Genomic DNA, 19,722 nt, shown 5'->3' on the forward strand with positions numbered 1-19,722 from the left:
TTGTTAATATACTTAATGAGATATTTAATTATCATATTTTCAAGTTAAATATATAATAATCCATATATATACACAATAATTAAACAATTAAATAATTAAATCAAGTTATGACGTTCGTGAATCGTCGGAATAAAAGGGTGACCAAAAGCTTGTGTAAAACTCTTCAGAGGTTCAAGATTTATTAAAATTCATTGCTTATCAAGTCGGAATTATATGAAGATTAAGTTTAAATTTGGTCGGAAATTTTTGGGTCGTCACACGTTGATATTGCGGTCGATGTAATTATTGTGTCGGATTGGTCACTCTTCTCCATGAGAGTGAGCAATTGTTGATAAAGGTTCGTTGCGTGGAAGGTTGGGTGATCTCGACTAAGATGCATGATTGATTAAGCGAAGTGGCATATGCCTATGCTTAGAGGCGTACGTGGGACTTTGGTGGAGTTCGCTTTGCAAATGATAACGGGTTATTAGTTGTGATTTGGGGTATGAAGGTGCGGGGTTGTCGCATGTACGACATATTAAGTGATTGTGTATGACTGCTCTGAGAGCCTAAGGTGAATCTGCGGTGATTTGGTGTGTATGACCAACGATGAGAATGGTCATGTGTGTCATGGAACGACAATCCCGCGGGATGTTATCGTCTTGACGGTGAGAATGTGGAGCTGAATCCTAAGTGGGGGAGTTTTTACTGCCGCCCGAGGAATCTCCGGTGGTGTTAGGTCAAGTGAAGCGTAAGTCTTCTTGTGTAAGGTGGTCGTGCAATACCAAGTGCGGTATGAGACCAAGTGTGAAGTTTGAGATCATCGGACGTGAGAGAATGTAACTGTCATTGCAGGTGCTCTCGTGATATAAACTTGGGTTGGTGTGAGACTTGGATAGTACTGTTGAGTGGGTACGAGTTCGACATTGTGGTGGATACTGTATTTTCCCTGTCGGGAATCGTGATCGTGGAAATTGTCAGTGGATTATTCCACTTTATGGATGATTGTGAGGCGGGGAGTGCCGGTTCTGATTCTCTCACATAGAGACACGCGGTTATTGTTTGTTTACTAGAGTGTGTTCCCTAGTAATGCGACCCGTTGGTTGCATTGAAATGTAGAGGTCATCCTTAATGGACGGTCTAGGTAGGAATTCACCCGGCGTCGGTGAACATTTTATGGGTCGTGTGTCGAATTGCGAAATTGTAGTGATGATGATTTGCTGTTGATGGGATTCTTGTATACGAATAGTTTCCATGCTAGTACTAGGAAATTGTCTTGCGTGGCTGTGTTGTAGGGTTTAGGAGAGAAACCCTGTGTCGAGTGTTGATGTTTTGTCTAACTTGTGGTGTATTATTGTCTTCCTTGATTAATCCAGAAACTGATGATCGTGTGTGGATCAATTTATGGGAAAGTTTGTGTCCCTAGTGTGATTAGTTGGCGATACCGAGATTTCTTCGTTGAAGGAATGACCCGGTGGTGCAGACGGGGGAAGTTGATTCTTGATTAAGAGAACCTTCTTGAATTGCTGGTTTACGAGTCGTTGAAGTACGGAGACTTGACGCGGCATAAGTCCTTCTCGATTTGGATTAATGCAAGACTTGGTTCACGGCGTAGTGGACTTAGTAGACCACGTTGGGTGATATAGTTGTGAATGTAGCTTGTTGCGATTTGTAGCCGGGAGAATTTGAAGGAATATAATGGTGTTTTCCGTATTTTTCCTAAGTGGGCATTAGATGTTGAGTGTACGAGATACCGTTTGTTGCGGTAATGCACGCCAATGGTTATTAGCGTGTGGTGAGACGTTCGGGTTAATGGAAGTCGTTGTGGTCATCGAGTTTGGATGTGTGTCGGAGGACTATAGAGTGTGGGTCCGGTCGGTTAAATGATGAGGATCACGAGGACGTGATCAAAATAAGTGGGGGAGAGTTGTAAGACCCGTTTATTCATACGATATATATATGTAGAGCACATGCGACGTATAACGGATATATATGTAGATGTATGTACGTGTTATATATACATAAATAGCGTACGATGGGTTTAACGAGATATTATTCGAATTGTGACATGAAGTTGTGAAGTACGTGAATGCATGCAAGAGAATATATATACATATGCATGTACATGAGAATATATATATGTGTATATGTACGTGCATAAGAGTGCATGAGAATATGTACGTATATATGCATGGAGAGATAATGAAAGCGTTCAAGAATGTAAACGATATGAGTATATATGTATGTTTATGCATGTACGTTGCATGCATGTATATAGAGGGTTCGAGGATGATCGAAGGGAGGTTATACGTGTTCTAAAGTGTATGTATGTTGCGTGAATGAAGAGAACAAAGCGTGTACGATTGGAAGGGAGTTAGTAAGCGAAAAATGGACAAAATCCACACTAGGTCGCGGCCTAGTGGGATCGCGGCGCGGTATTGCACTCGAAGCAAGATCAGACGGCATGCAAACAAGACACCAGACCACGTAGTTAGTCGCGACGCGGACCAGGGTGGTCGCGGCGCGATGGTTCAGGTGAGCTGGTTCCGGATTTTTGCAATTTTAAAGGGAAAGTGAGGGCATTTTGGTCTTTTTGCGTATGAGACTGATTATATCCCCAAATCTGGTCCATTTATTTCATTTTCTTATTTTCTTTTCCTTTTTCTTCTCCATTTTCTCTCATTTCCTTCAAAACCCCAATTGATTCAAAGTGTGATTTGGAAGGGAAGAAGTGGGATTTAATCTTTGGAGCAAGAACAAACGTCGTTCTCCTCGTTCTTAGCTACGATTTGATACTAGTGGTAAGCCTCCTATCCGAATTTCGTTCTAGTGATTCATGTTCATATTTAGGGGTTTTTGATTGTGAGTTCATAATGAAATCCCATTAGTTGTTAATGGAAGGTTAACACCAAAATTCGTGTTTATAAGTGATGAAGGCGGGTTTTGGGTTTGGTGAACAAGTTTAACTCATGTGAGACTTGCACATGAGTGTAATCACTAGTTTAACTCATGTTTAAAATTATATTGATCATCTCTCGATTTCTATAAGTTGCACATCACGAGTTTTCATGTCAATGTCAATTACAATGGTCTGTTAAATACTTACGTGTGTATATCACATCACTTGGTCATTTATTAATTCTCCTTTTTAACATGGTTAGTCCACTATATTGTATATAGATTTTTTATTTAATCATTGCCTATTATACGAGCGGGGCAGGTTCAAACAAGAACTAAAAAAAAGCGAGAACTGCGAGAACTTTTTAATTTCGTTGTTTTTATGTATTTAGATGCAACAAATTACATGCAAATGTTAATTAATGTTCATATCATTAACAAATATATATTCATTACCACAAATTACATGTTAAATTGTTAATTATCTGAATATGTTTACATGTTCACAAATAAATATGCACATGTGAACGAGAAACTATATATTTGATTATATACGTAAAATGTAAGTTTTTTCAATCTATTTTATGTTCATTCTTACTCTCCATTAACATTTAAGGGTGATTCGATCTACTCACATGTGAAAATCTTTATAAATTAAAAGTTCTCGCAGTTCTCGCTCTTTTTGTGGTTCTCGTTTGAACTTTTGACTTATACAAGCATATGATATGATAAAATTTTTGTCATCTAAGTGGTGATAACTGATAACTGACTATTTTTCGTTATATATGAGCATATGACCAAATATATAAATATTTTTTCGTTATATATGACTCAAAACAATAAAATATAGATAATCTAAGTGTCCGACCCGAACACACTCATAACCGAACCCGATCTACCCGTACCCGCTAAATAGTGAACGATGGAAAATAAACATAGAGGTCGGTGATGGTACAAACTACTGTTTTAAGATATATGCCCCGTAATTAGCAAACAAAACCCTAGATTCACCTCAACCTTCAATTTGTCGTCGAATCTTCATAGATCAATCAATTCAGGTACTCCTTAATTCTATCTTCATATTTGTCACTTAATTTCAGTCATCGATAATCTGTTCTCACCGCACTCAGACTTATCGAGATTACCATGTTCTTGCACGTATTTTAGGGTTTATTCGTTATTCGGTCCTACCTTTACTCTTTTGAGGAAAAAATCAGATTGAAGTTTGATGCTAATATCATCTCCAACATAAATCATTAAAGATGCTAATTTTTTTAAGTAATAAATTATGATATGTTATTGGATATTGTAATTGTTGAATAATTGTATCTGCCTCTTAGGTTGGCCTATCATTCATGTAACTTAATGGTTTTGAAATTGTTGAATAAAAGAATTAATCTTGAATTCGATTTATTTTAATATATATTGATAATTGATAATTGAGAACTTGTTGTGAATTTGAATATTAAGTTGGTATGTTCTTCTTTAATTATGTTGTTTAAATGTATTCTTGCTACTGCTTTAGTTTCAAGTTATGGTATTTCGCATAAGGTCTAGTAATATGAATGTTACTGCTTTTTTGTCGATTTATGTCTATTTACCAAAGTTTATGTTCTAGTTATTGTTGTTGTTATGTGAGACTGGCCGATAAGATTGTGTGAATGATTTGTGTCATCTTGATATAGTTGAAATTGGTTTATTAATCATGGTTTTGGTTTGTTTCTTATTAATTTTGTTTATGATAACGATAATATACAGGTTTCTAAAAGTTGATAATTCCAATGGGAAAGAAGAAAACAGACGAGGGCGTTGAAAAGAGCAAACAAACTACTAAAGACGGAAAGAAAGAGAAGCAATCGGTCTCAGCCCTGCTAGCCAGTATGGACCAAAAACCGGATAAGACAAAGAAGGTCGCAACTTCCTCAAGTCGTAACCCTAAGCCAAAAGCAGCTCCGAAAATACAGTCTTATGCGGATATTGATCTTCCTCCTTCAGATGATGAGGATGACATAGAGTATATGTCTGAAGAGGGTGAAAACCAAACAGGAGTTAAAAAGCCAAGTAGGAAAGAGAGGGCTAGCGATAAGAATCTTGAAATAGCTATAACTGATAAGGATATAAAGAAACGAGAAAAAAAGGACATGATGGTTGCCCAAGCGATTGAGCTTGCAAAGCAGGAGGCTTTGAAAGATGACCATGATGCATTTACGGTTGTGATCGGTAGTCGGGCTTCAGTACTAGAGGGTCAAGATGATGCTGATGCAAATGTGAAAGATATCACAGTTGAAAATTTTTCAGTTTCAGCACGTGGGAAAGAGTTGTTGAAGAATGCATCGGTGAAGATCTCTCATGGTAAAAGGTATGGTTTGGTGGGACCTAATGGGATGGGGAAGTCTACATTGTTAAAGCTTCTTGCTTGGAGGAAAATTCCTGTTCCTAAAAACATTGATGTTCTTTTGGTGGAACAAGAAATAATTGGTGATGACAGGTCAGCAATAGAAGCTGTTGTGTCAGCAAATGAGGAACTTGTTAAGTTAAGAAAAGAGGTTGCAGCATTGCAAGAAGTTTCTGAAACAGTGGGCGAAAATGGTGATCAAGTTGATGATGGTGCTGATAATGCAGAGAAACTTACTGAATTGTATGAAAAATTGAACTTAATGGGTTCAGATGCTGCTGAAGCACAAGCTTCCAAGATTCTTGCTGGTTTAGGGTTTACTAAAGCTATGCAAGATCGTGCTACACGATCGTTTAGTGGTGGTTGGAGGATGAGAATATCATTGGCTCGAGCCCTTTTTATTCAACCGACTCTGTTATTACTTGATGAACCGACCAATCATCTTGATCTTAGAGCTGTTTTATGGTTAGAAGAATACTTAATCAGATGGAAGAAAACTCTTGTTGTTGTGTCACATGATCGAGACTTTTTGAATAGTGTCTGCAATGAAATAATTCATCTTCATGATTTGAAGCTTCATTTGTATCGAGGAAATTTTGATGATTTTGAAAGTGGGTATGAGCAACGGCGTAAAGAAATGAATAAGAAGTTTGAAACGTATGATAAGCAGGTGAAAGCTGCAAAGAGGGCTGGGAACCAGAAACAACAAGAAAAGGTTAAAGAAAAGGCGAAATTTGCTGTTAAAGAAGCCAAGAAAAAGTCGAAAGGGAAAATTGATGAAGATGAGGAGGTACCCGAGGCCCCACAAAAATGGAGAGATTATACGGTTGAGTTTCATTTTCCCGAGCCTACTGAATTGACACCACCATTGTTACAGCTGCTTGACGTGAGTTTTAGTTATCCAGAACGAGAGGATTTCAGGTTATCTAAAGTAGATGTAGGAATTGATATGGGTACACGTGTTGCCATTGTGGGGCCCAATGGCGCTGGAAAATCTACGTTACTGAACCTTTTAGCTGGAGACTTGAACCCAACCCAGGGTGAAGTAAGAAGGAGCCAAAAGTTGAGAATTGGAAGATATTCACAACATTTTGTTGACTTGTTGACCATGGGTGAAACACCGGTTCAGTATCTTTTACGTCTTCATCCAGACCAAGAGGGTTTTAGTAAGCAAGAAGCGGTTCGGGCTAAACTTGGGAAATTTGGGCTTCCCAGCCATAATCATTTGACACCGATTGCTAAACTATCTGGAGGGCAAAAAGCGCGTGTTGTTTTCACTTCGATTTCAATGTCTAGGCCACATATTTTACTACTGGATGAGCCAACTAATCATTTGGATATGCAGAGTATTGATGCACTTGCTGATGCTTTAGATGAGTTTACTGGTGGCGTTGTTCTTGTTAGTCATGACTCGAGGCTGATATCACGTGTTTGTGATGATGAAGAGAAGAGTGCATTATGGATTGTGGATAAGGGAAGTGTTGATGTGTACCCTGATAGCTTTGAGGATTATAAGGAGGAGCTACTGAAGGAAATCAGAGCCGAAGTTGACGATTGATGCGGTATGTTTTTATGTATTTTATCTTTGGAATGTTTTATAAAATTTGATTATTATAATCTTTTATGAAAGTTATTTCATTGTGATTAAATTGTCTGATTGGGCATGGGCTATACTGAATACAGTAACTTAGTTGTAGTTCTTTGAAGATTCTTAATAACAAACTGTTATCTTCCTGACAAACAAATTTAAAGTAGTTACAGTAGCTATGTTATTCAGGAAAGAATCTGAATAACAAACTGTTACTTTCATGTTACAGTTCTTGTTCATACTTTATTTGACCCGTTCGAGATGAAATTGCAGTTCAAATGGATCCATTCGTGAGTAAATGGGTCATAATTGTCATCTATAGATAGGTGCAAGTCGGCTACTTGGTTATTTATATGTACTTGAATTGAATTTTACAACCATTTATCAGTATCCTTTATTTGACCTGTTCGAGATGAAATCACTGTTCCAATGGATCCATTAGTGAGTATACGGGTCAAAATTGTCACCTATTCGGCATAGGTGTAAGTCGGCTACCTAGTTATTATATGTACTTGAATCGAGTATTACCATTTATTTAGGCTTTACTTCAAGTTCATAATCAGTAGAGTTAAGAATTTTACCAAACAATGTCTAATTTTTAATTTTACCTACAGGAAATATGGAAGCCTCTAAGATCAAAGAGGGACATTCTTTCCAACATACGTTGAGATTGTTGTTTCAAGAGTTTTGAGGTGGTGATGAAGGTCAAATTTTGAATGTTAAGTATTTGAGTGTCGAGTATTTAAGAATTGCTTCAATATAAGCCGCACGTGTTACTTTGTTCTTACCTTGATTAACACGTGATGTTATACTTGTTTTATGTCACTTTTGGTTTTGATTTAAATGTATACTATCCAAGATATTGCCTTTTATGCTGCTGGTAACATGTCTGCAATTTTATTTTATTGTTTCACCCTTTAGAGGTTGATATTTCTATATATTGAAATAAGGTTGTGTTGTGAATATAAGAATGCTTTGTTTGCCATTTAAATCATAAGCTTCATTATCTCTTCTTGATCGATGCCTTCCATCTCATCCTTTCATCATTACTATGATGATGATTTTTGTCATGGTACTCTAGTGTTATTCAATTGGACCTAACCCTGTGATTGGCACCAGGTCAAACAATTGCATGCTGGATGTGGTATGTATTAGTTTATTTTGAGTAAAATAAACTACAGTAAAAGAATACTTGTATTACGTAACACATCACTATTAGGTAGGGTAGGACATGTTGGCCGGTTACGACATGTTGGCCGGTTACGATCATGACATGCTTACAATAATTTAACGATTGATTTAGCGCCATGTGATACTTTCCATAAAGACTGAAGAAACATATGAGCACTCTAGTTTCTAAGAACAAACTTTACCTTATTCACATTCACATTCAGAAACATATGAGCACTCTAGTTTCTAAGAACAAACTTTACCTTATTCACATTCACGCCTCAAAACAACTTTTAGGTCTTTGAATAAAGAATAAACTAATAATTCGAGATACATATTTACATGATTCGGGTCAATTTACAATGTTTCCAACAAAAAACTTAACATCACGTATTCATACATCATCATAAAATCAGTACAACTAAACGTATACAAAGTTAACAAATCTGGCCTCATTCCTCTTTAACACTAAGATAATGCTTCTTCCTGAGTCCAACTTCCATGACCAAAGTCAACAAAGCCTCACACACCTGAGACGCATCCGGCTCTAACGGGTCATCGTTTATTGAAGAGTAAACCATCCAAGCATGGTCCAACTTTCGCTTAGGGTGCACTACAACCGAACCCGGGACCTCTGCATCCCGACACGTCACGAGCCCGTCACTCTTCTCACCGTATCTGGTTTGTAGCAACTGAGCACAGGCTGCCAATGTAGCACCAAGTGGGACCACAACAGGTAGTACAGTTGCTGTTGAATTTTCGGATAAAGGTGAAAACGTTGGAAGCTCGGCATGCGCGACACGCGAAAGTGTCGCTAAAACCGTTGGAGAAATGGTGGCTTCTGTATGAAAGGAAACTACAGGTAGTTCCTTAGGCAAGTGATGTTTCTTCAAGAATTCCCTTCGCTTTTCGTAAGTTAAATCTTCAAGTGATTGCAGGTCACCCTTAAAAACAACAGTACAATGTCTTAGTTATGTTCAAATCTATGGGCCAAACAACAACATAAGATATTAACTGAAAAGTAAATGGGTCAAATTGATTGAACGGGTCAAACTTGATTAGAAATCATTACATTAGATTGATATTGAATAATATAATATTAGACACACACTATATAAATCTTTTTAGCAAAAAATTGTTCCACGTCATTAGAGCCAGACCTGTTTTGTGTCACACTGGCCAACCCATTTAACCCACCCAGATATCTATAAGTAAAAACCAAAAAAGAAACTTTTTTTTATTAATATGATATGGGTTGTAACCAAATTCACTAAAAGGTAAATGAATTGTGAGAACCCAAGTTGACATAATTATGCATTTTGTGAAAATGACAATAGGCAAATGGACAAGTAAATAGTAACTTAAAAGCTTCCAAATATTTGAAAATGTCATTTCTATAGGACAAAAGAAAAGTAAGATGCAACCACATAACATTTATAAAAAATAAAAAGAAAAATGGTGGTGGTTTTATGGATGATTTCAAGGGTCCTGTAGAAAATTTTGATACTAGCAACTAGAAAATGTGAACACGCAATTGTAGACGGCATCAGAATTCAGAAATATTAAGCGATAAAAAAGGAGACCCGATTTTTTTTTTACCTTTATCACTTTAGTGATCAAGATTTCCATCAGTTTTCGAACATTAAAATAGTCCCCAATCTGGCCTTCTCTCATAATATCAGAAGCTATGGGGCTGCCACCATATGGGCTCTGTGCTAAAGCCAGGCCCGCAACTTTATCTCTCAATTCGGGCCAATACATTGATAAAGCAGCAGCTGCATCGACTCCCCCTTTACTATGGCCCAAAAGCAGAACACGCTTCTTGGATCCCCAATAAACCTCTTCAATATACTCTTTTATTTCTCTCGCATTCTTTTCAACTGATGCCTAAAATTTATGAGGTTATGATAAACTTCAAGATCACCCATGGTGCAAAAAAGTTGAAAAGATATTCACGAATATAATAATTAATAATACCTCACTATGAATCTTTGCAATGTGACATGTTAATCCCATTTTTGAGAAGGTTGCTTTTGTAGATGTAAAATAAAGTGGTCCATGATTGCTAAAAAGACCTGCATGCCAACCATTATGCAAAACGTAGAATCCAATATAAAGAAAAAGATTCAAATACTTAATAGAACCTAAATGGGCGATCTGAACCATAACAACTAAAGAGATAGGTGATTTGCATGCCTATCATATGTGTGATAGCATCATCAATACAAGTAAAATTTCAGAAATGAGAAAATTACCTGGAACCAAGAGATAAACCATTGAGTTCGGCAACACGTGTACACCGTGTCTGATACAGGAAAAAGGAACACAATCAATATTTTATAAACAAACGTAAGGATTGATTTTAGGTACCAAATTACCTGATATTGTCAAGGATATTATTAAATCGTTCCGTGCCATCCTCAGTAGAAGGCATATCCGGAGCACGTTGTAGCCATCCAATGTCATCAGATGACCCATGAACGGTCTTCCGAACACGCTCAATAAGCCTAAAAGACAACTTCATGTAAGTTACATAGTTTCAAAACCCCAAAAAGAACATAACTACAAGTGAACATAAAAGACATTCAGTTTAATATAATAGAACATAGGTTACCATTACCCTTGAAACATGGAGATCCCACTTGGACTGGTCTGATCAGATTGCACGAGTGCACTATTACTTTGAGACCGATCTTCTTCTAAATGCCTTGTTATTTCATCACGAACAGGTGGCGCATTACTACTTAGCAAAGGTTCTGTATGTTCTTTCCTTGTCACGTCGTTCTGCACAACAGAGCTTTCAGATGCATCGTCTGCTCAAAGAAGAATATAAAATGCCATGATCAAATTAATGAACTAAAAGGTATTGGGGTGAAAGCAATTGTTATAAAACACCTATGAGAAATGGAACCTAGCATCTTAATTGATACTCTTTCAAAAGCTTCAGACCATAAAAAAAAAAAGTTTCTGGACCCACCAGGCCCACCATTCAAAACCAGCTAATTCATGGACCAAAAAGATAAATATTCAGTGGAATATTAATTGACAGAATAGCTTCTGTTAAAAAAGCTTTAATTTTAACAGATATCTACACATGGGAGACTTCTCTTGTCTGCATACAGTTAGAAACAGATCAACACCAAACGTGTTTTAAAAACAGTTAGAAAGCTGACCAGACGGAATAGGGAAACAGCTAGTCAGATATGAAGTTGTCTCAGCAAGATATGATGCAGCTCCATTTAATGCTGGTACTGATGGAAACATGGGTGGACTTATCTGGCCATTCCTCATGACATTGCTATTTGCCTAGCAAAGAAACACAAAACAGGCAGAAACGGATAAAGTATCCGCAGATAGTATGAAGCATAAATTACTTTAAAGAAAATGGGGATATTAGATCAAAGAAAGTAAGTGACCGCAAATATTAGTCACCTACAGACTAAACACATTTACCTGCAGACTAAAATTCAAATTGACATAGAGCATTTATACATATCCTACAATCATGTACTTTAATTTTTGCTTTCAATTACATTTCTGGCAGTTATCCATTGTTTTTCTTGATTGGGTCTTAAAAGTAGATCCATTTTGTCTACCCTATAGTATGTAGATCCATTTTGGGTTTTAAAAGTTGGTTTCTAATTACAATCATGTACTTTTTGCCACTGTAGTTGTAACGTATCTCAAAGTTACAACTTGAAGATGTGTAGAAAATCATGTGATGATTTAAAAAAAATCATAAACTAAGGCTATTATAGCAAATTACTTTACAGGTAACCCCAACCATCCCCAAATCTTCTCATCGAAGGAAAAAGGTTAATTACCGTAATACGAATCCTTGATTCTTCCCTATTGGTGTTTGTAGCATCCATAACTGGCACCAACTGCTAGAGAATGGGGCACATGATCAAACAACCACCACATATCAAACTTCATGATAGCACAGTATAAAACCTCTTGGTTCAAAGAAAATTAAACAAATTCCAAGTGTGATCAGGGTACTGAAATATTAGAACGAAGGAAAAACATGGTATAAAGGTTTCTGTAACAAACATTACACAGTCACCCCTCCCTCTACCCAACCCGACCCGAGAATAGAGAGACTGCTTCCGGAAATAAATGCACAATTACTAAAATTAAATGCTTAATTTAGTTTTTAACCACCGAAAGTTTACTTAAAGTCTATACACCTTCACAATGCTATTCATAAATTGACACTAAAGTCAGTAAATATTATAAAAGAAATAAGTAAATTCGTAATTACGATTATCCTGAGAACAAGTCTGTCGTTATTGTACTGATAAATCACACAAAACTAACATAAAAAATGCTCCATAAAAGTATTTGGGTTTTTATTGCTTTTTTCATCTTAATAAGGAGTTAATTTCTATGATATACAGCAAAATCCAAAATATTTCACAGTTTTATACAAAAAAAATAAAAATTAAACTTGTGCAAAACTACAAATCATATATCATTTGGCATAGGCACATAGCAAATACGGTATAATATAATATATCACTCCGTATGAAACGATAGGGATAATTAAGATTAATTTTTCTCAAACCTGATTGATATATATTACGATGGATTGAAAGCAGATGCAATTGATTCTGGAAAGCGGATGGTTGATAAATCGCCAGAGATATAGTAGTTGTTAGGGTTTCAAAATTTGGAAATCATGCGTTATAGATGTTAAATAAAAGGGAATGTCACACACAGTTTTTTATCCTCACACACCTATTTTAACTTTTTACTTTTCTAATAATACTATGTATGTGTGTGAGGATCAAAAAAGTGTGTGTGAGAATCATCCCCTAAATAATTATACACTTGCCCTTTTAAATCTATTTATCTCATTTTCCATGAAACCTCACTTTCGTAAAAAAAAAAAAATTTAATACAAGATACTCGTACTCGTAGATTAATTAAAATCATCATTTGTTAAATATTTCAATTTAAGAATATAAAATCATCGTAGTGATTATGTTTATAGCCCTTAGGCCTAAGGGTTAGGGCTATGTTTAATAATTAAATTAAAGTACTTTGAGCTAGTTTTTTAGTGTGACGTGTTACATTCTGATTGACGAACTATGTCTGAACTTTAACGTGTTAAATAGTAATTGATGGTTTCTCGGAGTTGTAATCTTACTATTGATGATTGTGACAGCTATTGTAGGATACGTACCACCTTCGGGTGTCATTACCCCTAGAACTATTAGTTATTTAGTTTATACTTTATATGCAAGTGCATTAGTGGTACTGTGGTAGAAGCTCAATTTAGTATTGACGTCTCGCTTAATGAGGCATTAATTGGGATAGTTGCCACTTGTGATTGCGATGTGTAATAAACTGCCATGGATCGCTACTTAAAATCAGTAGCTTTTACGATGTCTTTAACACTGACGACCAGGGCCAGCAAGAGGCTGCCTCCCCCGCTAATAATTCAGGGAGATCTGACTTTTCCTATTGACTTTGACTGCGGTAAGTAATTCACTCAAATCGATTCCATTTATGGATACTTAGAGGGTGTGAAAACTATTTCTTTTATCAAGATTAAAGGCTTAGCCCCATGACTCACTCCAGATAGAAAGATTGAGGGGTCAGACACGGCGGAGACTTTCATTGAATATGGGATTGAGACTACGACTGGAACGGAATTGTTCCGTTGATAGATCCAGATTCGCATCCGCCCATCTAAGAGATTTCTTCGTGCCGGGTCGTGAGCTATGTGGAGCGATAAAAAATGGGATCTGTTGGGCTTTCACATGTACTGCCTTCACCTAGGACATTAGAAAGGGCGAGGAAAGGGCTTGTTGATGGTTCAGAACTCCTTTATCTATTTGAATTGATTTACAACGTTTTCAATCAACTAAAAGGAATTGCTTCTATTAACTTTAAAGAGCGTCTCTCATATCCGGCTCGATATGAACAAGGTAGGCTGATAGGTGGGTAGGCTTCTATTCGACTAGTGGAACATGTAGTTCTTCTCTTAGCCTTAGGGCAGACACGAAATCAATTAATAGCTTCTAAAGAAAAGAGGACGACTTAAGACAGCAAGAACGGCCATAAGAGGTAAGTCACTTTGCAAGCCTAGGAAGAATTAATAGAAATCGATGAATGTGTCCCGACTAAGCAACGAAGAAACGCAATGAAGGTACTATGTGAGACGACATGTGCCTTGTCTCGTCTTAGGTTACTAGGTAACATCAATTTCATTCTTCTGGTTGTATTACTTGAATACATTTTTTAATGTGACGTGTTACATTCTGATTGATGAACTATCTTCAACGTGTTAAATTGTAATTGGTGGTCAATGAAGGTACTATGTCACACGAGATGTGTCTTGTCTCAGGGTACTAGGTAACATCAATTTCAATCTTCTTGCAATATTATTTGAATTCAAGACGAATACATTTGAGTGATCTAGGTGTTAATATCACATTGTTCATGTTTTCTTATTTTTTCCGAAATGGCAATTCTAATAAAGCTCAACCATCACAATTGAAAAGATAAGAGCCAAAGAAACAAGAATCAGACAAAATTAGTTTATTGATCACCAAAAAAAATAAGAAACATGACATCACATGCTACATTAACCTAAAAAAAATGGTCATATCGAATTTGATCTCGAAAACAAACAAAAAAACCATTAGCATTAGTCCATATAATATTAAGTATCCTTAATTTCAGCTCGAACTATCTTTCTTTTAAGTTAAAGCTGTCTACTATATCTAGTCATAGTCATGGTAAGTTTATAAAGTGTGTAAATTGATGGTTAAAAATATTTAAAAATTGCTCAAAACCCCTTCACCTAGACAAACTTAAAATATGCTTCATTATTAGAGAACAATAAAAATAAGCGTAAAAAAGATAAAACGAAATTCGTTTTTTAAATGAAACGAGAAAAAAACGAACATATTGTTACGAAAGTTACATGCAATGTATAGACAATTTTATAGTCAAATATGGATGCTATATATATTAATATTCAAATATTGTACAGTGAAAATTATGTAGTATATATATGTGTGTGTGGTGCAGAGATAATTCATTCACATACATAATTCTTGATATAATATACATATTTCACATTCCTTTCTTTAATTAGTATTCTATAGCCAAAAAATCAGACTACTAAAGGTAGTTATAAGCCTACTGAATTATAACACGTTATCAGCACGAAGTGCTCCGTATAATCAAGGTTTATCTAAGCAAGCACAAGTCACTAATCAAGTTAACAATAATAATAATAAAAAAAAGAAATGCACCTGGACGAGGACGTGGGCGAGGTCGTGGTCATATTGGCCAAAACCATCATCATGGAAATTACCATAACAATAATAAAAATCATAACTATGTTCGAAATCACCCTTATGGTAATGGTCGTGGTCGTGGTCGTGGTCGTAATGGTTACGGTGGTCGTGGTCGTGGACAAAGAAATAATAATCCACAAACTTATAAATTTCAACCACCATACAATCCCACAAATCATAATGTTGAAGGAAGCTCTTCAAAGAATATTGAAGATTCTTGTTATCGATGTGGTAAAATTGGTCATTGGTCTAAAAACTGTCGAACAAATCAATATTCTGTTAATCAATATTAGGAATCCCTAAAAGGAAAAGGAAAAGAGGTAAAACTTGTGGATGACCTTGATATAAAAATCACTGAGCCAACAAGTGACTACTTTAATGAATAAATTTCCTATTATATGTCCATATCAAATAAATGGATGTAGATTTACGATCTATACCATATCTACTTTACTATATGTTTTCTTATTATGTACTTTCGTTTATAACATATTTCTGAATGTAATATATTGATGAATTATGTACTCATTATTTATTTCTCATATTTTGAAGTTCATGATGTACACTACTGGAGTGCAAAATCAGTCAAATGGTGGGGATCTTTGTATTGCAGACAGTGGTACCACAGGCACTATACTCAAATCTAAAAAATATTTCACTGATTTTAAAGCAACAGAAGGAACGGTACATACTATATCAGGTCCTGCGGATTTAATAAAAGGAATGGGAAAGGCAAAATTCATGTTACCAAATGGTACAAATTTTCTGATAAAAAATGCCTTATTTTCTCCCATGTCAAAGAGAAATTTGTTAAGCTTCTCTGACATATACCAAAATGAATATGATTATCAGTCAGTGACTACAAAAAATGATAAATATTTAAGAATCACTGACAAGAAGCGTGTGATTGAAAAACTACCAAGACTTAGTTCTGGTTTACATTATACATATATAAATGTACCAGAAACACACATGGTAGTTAATGAAAAGGCATGTGATCCTGTAATGATCAATCTGTGGCATGAAAGATTAGGCTACCCAGGATCAACAATGATGAAAAGAATAATTTAAAATACACATGGACATCCATTGACGGATCAAAAGATCCCTCATGATGCAATTATCCCATGTACATCATGCTCACTTGGAAAATTGATAATAAGACCATCACCTCTTAAGGTTGAAAAAGAATCACCAATATTTTTTGAAAGAATTCAAGGTGATATATGTGGACCAATTCATCCACCATGTGGACCATTTAGATATTTCATGATCCTAATAGACGTATCTAGTAGATGGTCTCATGTTTGTCTATTATCAAGTAGAAACATGGCATTTGCAAAATTTCTTGCTCAAATTATTAAATTGAGAGCACATTTCCCTGATTATACTATTAAAATGGTGAGATTGGATAATGCTGGTGAGTTTACATCTCAAGCATTTAATGATTTTTGCATGTCTATTGGGATTGTTGTTGAACATCCTGTTGCTCATGTGCATACACAAAATAGTTTAGCCGAATCACTAATTAAACAATTGCAGTTAATAGCTAGACCATTGATAATGAGAACAAAACTCCCAGTATCTGTATGGGGTCATGCAATTTTACATGTTGCATCATTAATTCGCATTAGACCAAGTGCAAGTCATACATGTTCTCCCTTGCAACTTGCTTTTGGCTATCAACCAAATATTTCCCATCTTAGAACATTTGGTTGTGCGGTTTATGTTCCTATCGCACCACCACAACGCACTAAAATGGGTCCTCAAAGAAGGATGGGAATATATGTTGGATATGAAACATCTTCAATCATAAGATATATTGAACCCATGACGGGTGATGTTTTTACAGCACGTTTTGCTGATTGTCACTTTAATGAAACATTGTTCCCTATATTAGGGGAAGAAATAAAAAATAAAGAAAATGATGTTTCATGGTGTGAACCTCAATTAATGTATCTTGATCCTCGCACAAAAGAATACGAGACCGAAGTTCAAAAAATAATGCTTATGCAAGAACTTGCGAATAAATTGCCGGATGCATTTACAGATACAAAAAGAGTGACTAAATCATATATACCAGCAGCAAATGCTCCAGCTCGAATTGAAATTCCAAAAGCTGGCAATAATGTCACTCTTGAGTCTTTGTCACGCCAGAAACGTGGGAGACCAATTGGTTCCAAAGATAAAAATTCTCGAAAAAGAAAATCAGCTGATAATGAGGTAAAAGAAAGTGTTCAAGAAGAACCACAAATCAATACTCCTTCTGCAGAGGAGATTGATGATGTCAATACGGAATTTTCAATTAATTATGCACATTCAAAAATATTATGGAACCGAAATGAAATGAAAAATCTTGATGAGATGTTTTCATATAATGTTGCATATGACATCATGAATGATGATGATGATCCAGAACCAAAATCTGTCATGGAATGTCAAAATAGACATGATTGGGATCATTGGAAAGGAGCAATACGAGCTGAATTTGAATCGCTCAATAAAAGAAAAGTTTTCGAATCTATCGTTCTCACACCTAAAGATGTTAAACTTGTGGGATATAGATGGGTTTTTGTGCAAAAAAGAAATGAGAAAAATGAAGTTACAAGGTATAAAGCTAGACTTGTAGCTCAAGATTTTTCTCAAAGACCAGGAATTGATTATGAGGAAACTTATTCTCCTGTTATGGATGCAATTACTTTTAGATACTTAATCAGCCTGACAGTTTCTAAAAATTTAGAAATGCATCTCATGAATGTTGTAACTACTTATCTATATGGATCACTTGATAGTGATATATATATGAAGATACCTGGAGGATTTAAGGTATCTGAAGGATTTAAGGTATCTGAAGCAACCAATGCAAAACCCAAAGAAATGTACTCAATCAATCAAGTTACAGAGGTCTTTATATGGGTTGAAACAATCGGGTCGCATGTGGTATAAACGATTAAGTGATTACTTGATAAGCAAAGGGTATACCAATAATCTTATTTGCCCATGTGTATTCATTAAGAAAACAACATTTGGATATGTGATCATAGCCGTTTATGTTGATGATCTTAACATCATAGGTACAAATAAAGAGATCCATGAAGCCATTCGACTTCTAAAGAAAGAATTTGAAATGAAAGATCTCAGAAAAACCAAGTATTGCCTTGGTTTGCAGATTGAGCATATGCCTAATGGTTTACTTGTACATCAAACAACTTATACGGAAAAGATTTTAAAACGTTTCAATATGGACAAGGCAAAACCATTAAGTACTCCTATGGTTGTTAGATCACTTAATGTTGACACTAATCCATTTCGTCCCTGTGAAGATCATGAAGATATCCTGGGACCAGAAGTACCATATCTTAGTGCAATTGGAGCTCTTATGTATCTTACAAATTGTACAAGACCTGACATTTCTTTTGCAGTTAATTTGTTGGCAAGATTCAGCTCAGCTCCTACCAAAAGACATTGGAATGGGATCAAACACATTTTTCGATACCTTCGAGGAACTAATGATTTAGGATTATTTTATTCTAACAAATCAAAACAAGATTTGGTTGGTTATGCAGATGCAGGTTACTTATCTGATCCACATAAAGCTAAATCTTAAAATGGATATGTATTCCTAAATGGAGGTACTGCAATATCATGGCGTTCTAAAAAACAAACACTTGTTGCAACATCATCAAATTATGTCGAAGTGATTGCATTACATGAAGCTACTCGGGAATGTTTTTGGTTGAGAACAATGACACAACTCATTACTGATTCTTGTGGACTAGAACGCGATAAAAGTCTAACAACTATCTATGAAGATAATGCAGCTTGCATAGCACATATGAAAGAAGGGTATATCAAAAGTAACCGAACAAAACACATACCTCCTAGATTCTTCTCATACACTCAAGATCTCATTAAGAATAACCAGATTGAAATGAGATATGTTCAATCCAGCAAAAACTCTGCTGATCTTTTCACCTAAGCACTCCCAACTGCTATTTTCAGAACACACGTTCACAATATTGGAATGAGACATGTTCAAAAGATGTAAAAGATCAACGATGTCTACTTGAGGGGGAGACAACTCTATACTGCACTCTTTTTTCCTTAGCTAAAGTTTTTTCCCACTGGGTTTTCTTTAGCAAAGGTTTTTAACGAGGCAGTAACTTATAGTTGATCTCCAAAACAAAATTTCTATCCAAAGGGGAGTGCTACGAAAGTTACATGCAATGTATAGACAATTTTGTAGTCAAATATGGATGCTATATATATATATATATATATATTAATATTCAAATATTGTACAGTAAAAATTATGTAGTATATATGTGTGTGTGGTGCAGAGATAATTCATTCACACACATACTTCTTGATATAAT

At 35.6% G+C, this 19,722-nt stretch overlaps 2 protein-coding genes and 1 long non-coding RNA gene across 3 annotated transcripts in view; 1 reads left to right on the top strand and 2 right to left on the bottom strand.

Moving 5' to 3' along the window:
• The window catches only part of LOC139851938 (uncharacterized), a 74,288-nt gene that overhangs the window by 2,443 nt on the left and 52,123 nt on the right, over window positions 1–19,722 (bottom strand). The gene's annotated exons all lie outside the window — the stretch shown is intronic.
• LOC139851489 (ABC transporter F family member 4) lies at window positions 3,823–7,771 on the top strand. Its single transcript, XM_071840555.1, has 3 exons — window positions 3,823–3,935; window positions 4,636–6,834; window positions 7,475–7,771. The coding sequence occupies exon 2, from the start codon at window positions 4,659–4,661 to the stop codon at window positions 6,828–6,830; it is 2,172 nt and encodes a 723-aa protein (XP_071696656.1). The 5' UTR covers window positions 3,823–3,935; window positions 4,636–4,658; the 3' UTR covers window positions 6,831–6,834; window positions 7,475–7,771.
• Window positions 8,315–11,938, bottom strand: LOC139852945 (uncharacterized). The gene is made up of 8 exons (XM_071842296.1): window positions 11,855–11,938; window positions 11,204–11,336; window positions 10,651–10,843; window positions 10,409–10,537; window positions 10,286–10,335; window positions 10,008–10,105; window positions 9,630–9,917; window positions 8,315–8,974 (listed from the first exon to the last, which is right to left on the bottom strand). The coding sequence occupies exons 1-8, from the start codon at window positions 11,900–11,902 to the stop codon at window positions 8,483–8,485; spliced, it is 1,431 nt and encodes a 476-aa protein (XP_071698397.1). The 5' UTR covers window positions 11,903–11,938; the 3' UTR covers window positions 8,315–8,482.

This window comes from Rutidosis leptorrhynchoides, chromosome 6, assembly GCF_046630445.1.
Source record: "Rutidosis leptorrhynchoides isolate AG116_Rl617_1_P2 chromosome 6, CSIRO_AGI_Rlap_v1, whole genome shotgun sequence".
In the NCBI taxonomy this organism is placed as follows: Eukaryota; Viridiplantae; Streptophyta; class Magnoliopsida; order Asterales; family Asteraceae; genus Rutidosis; species Rutidosis leptorrhynchoides.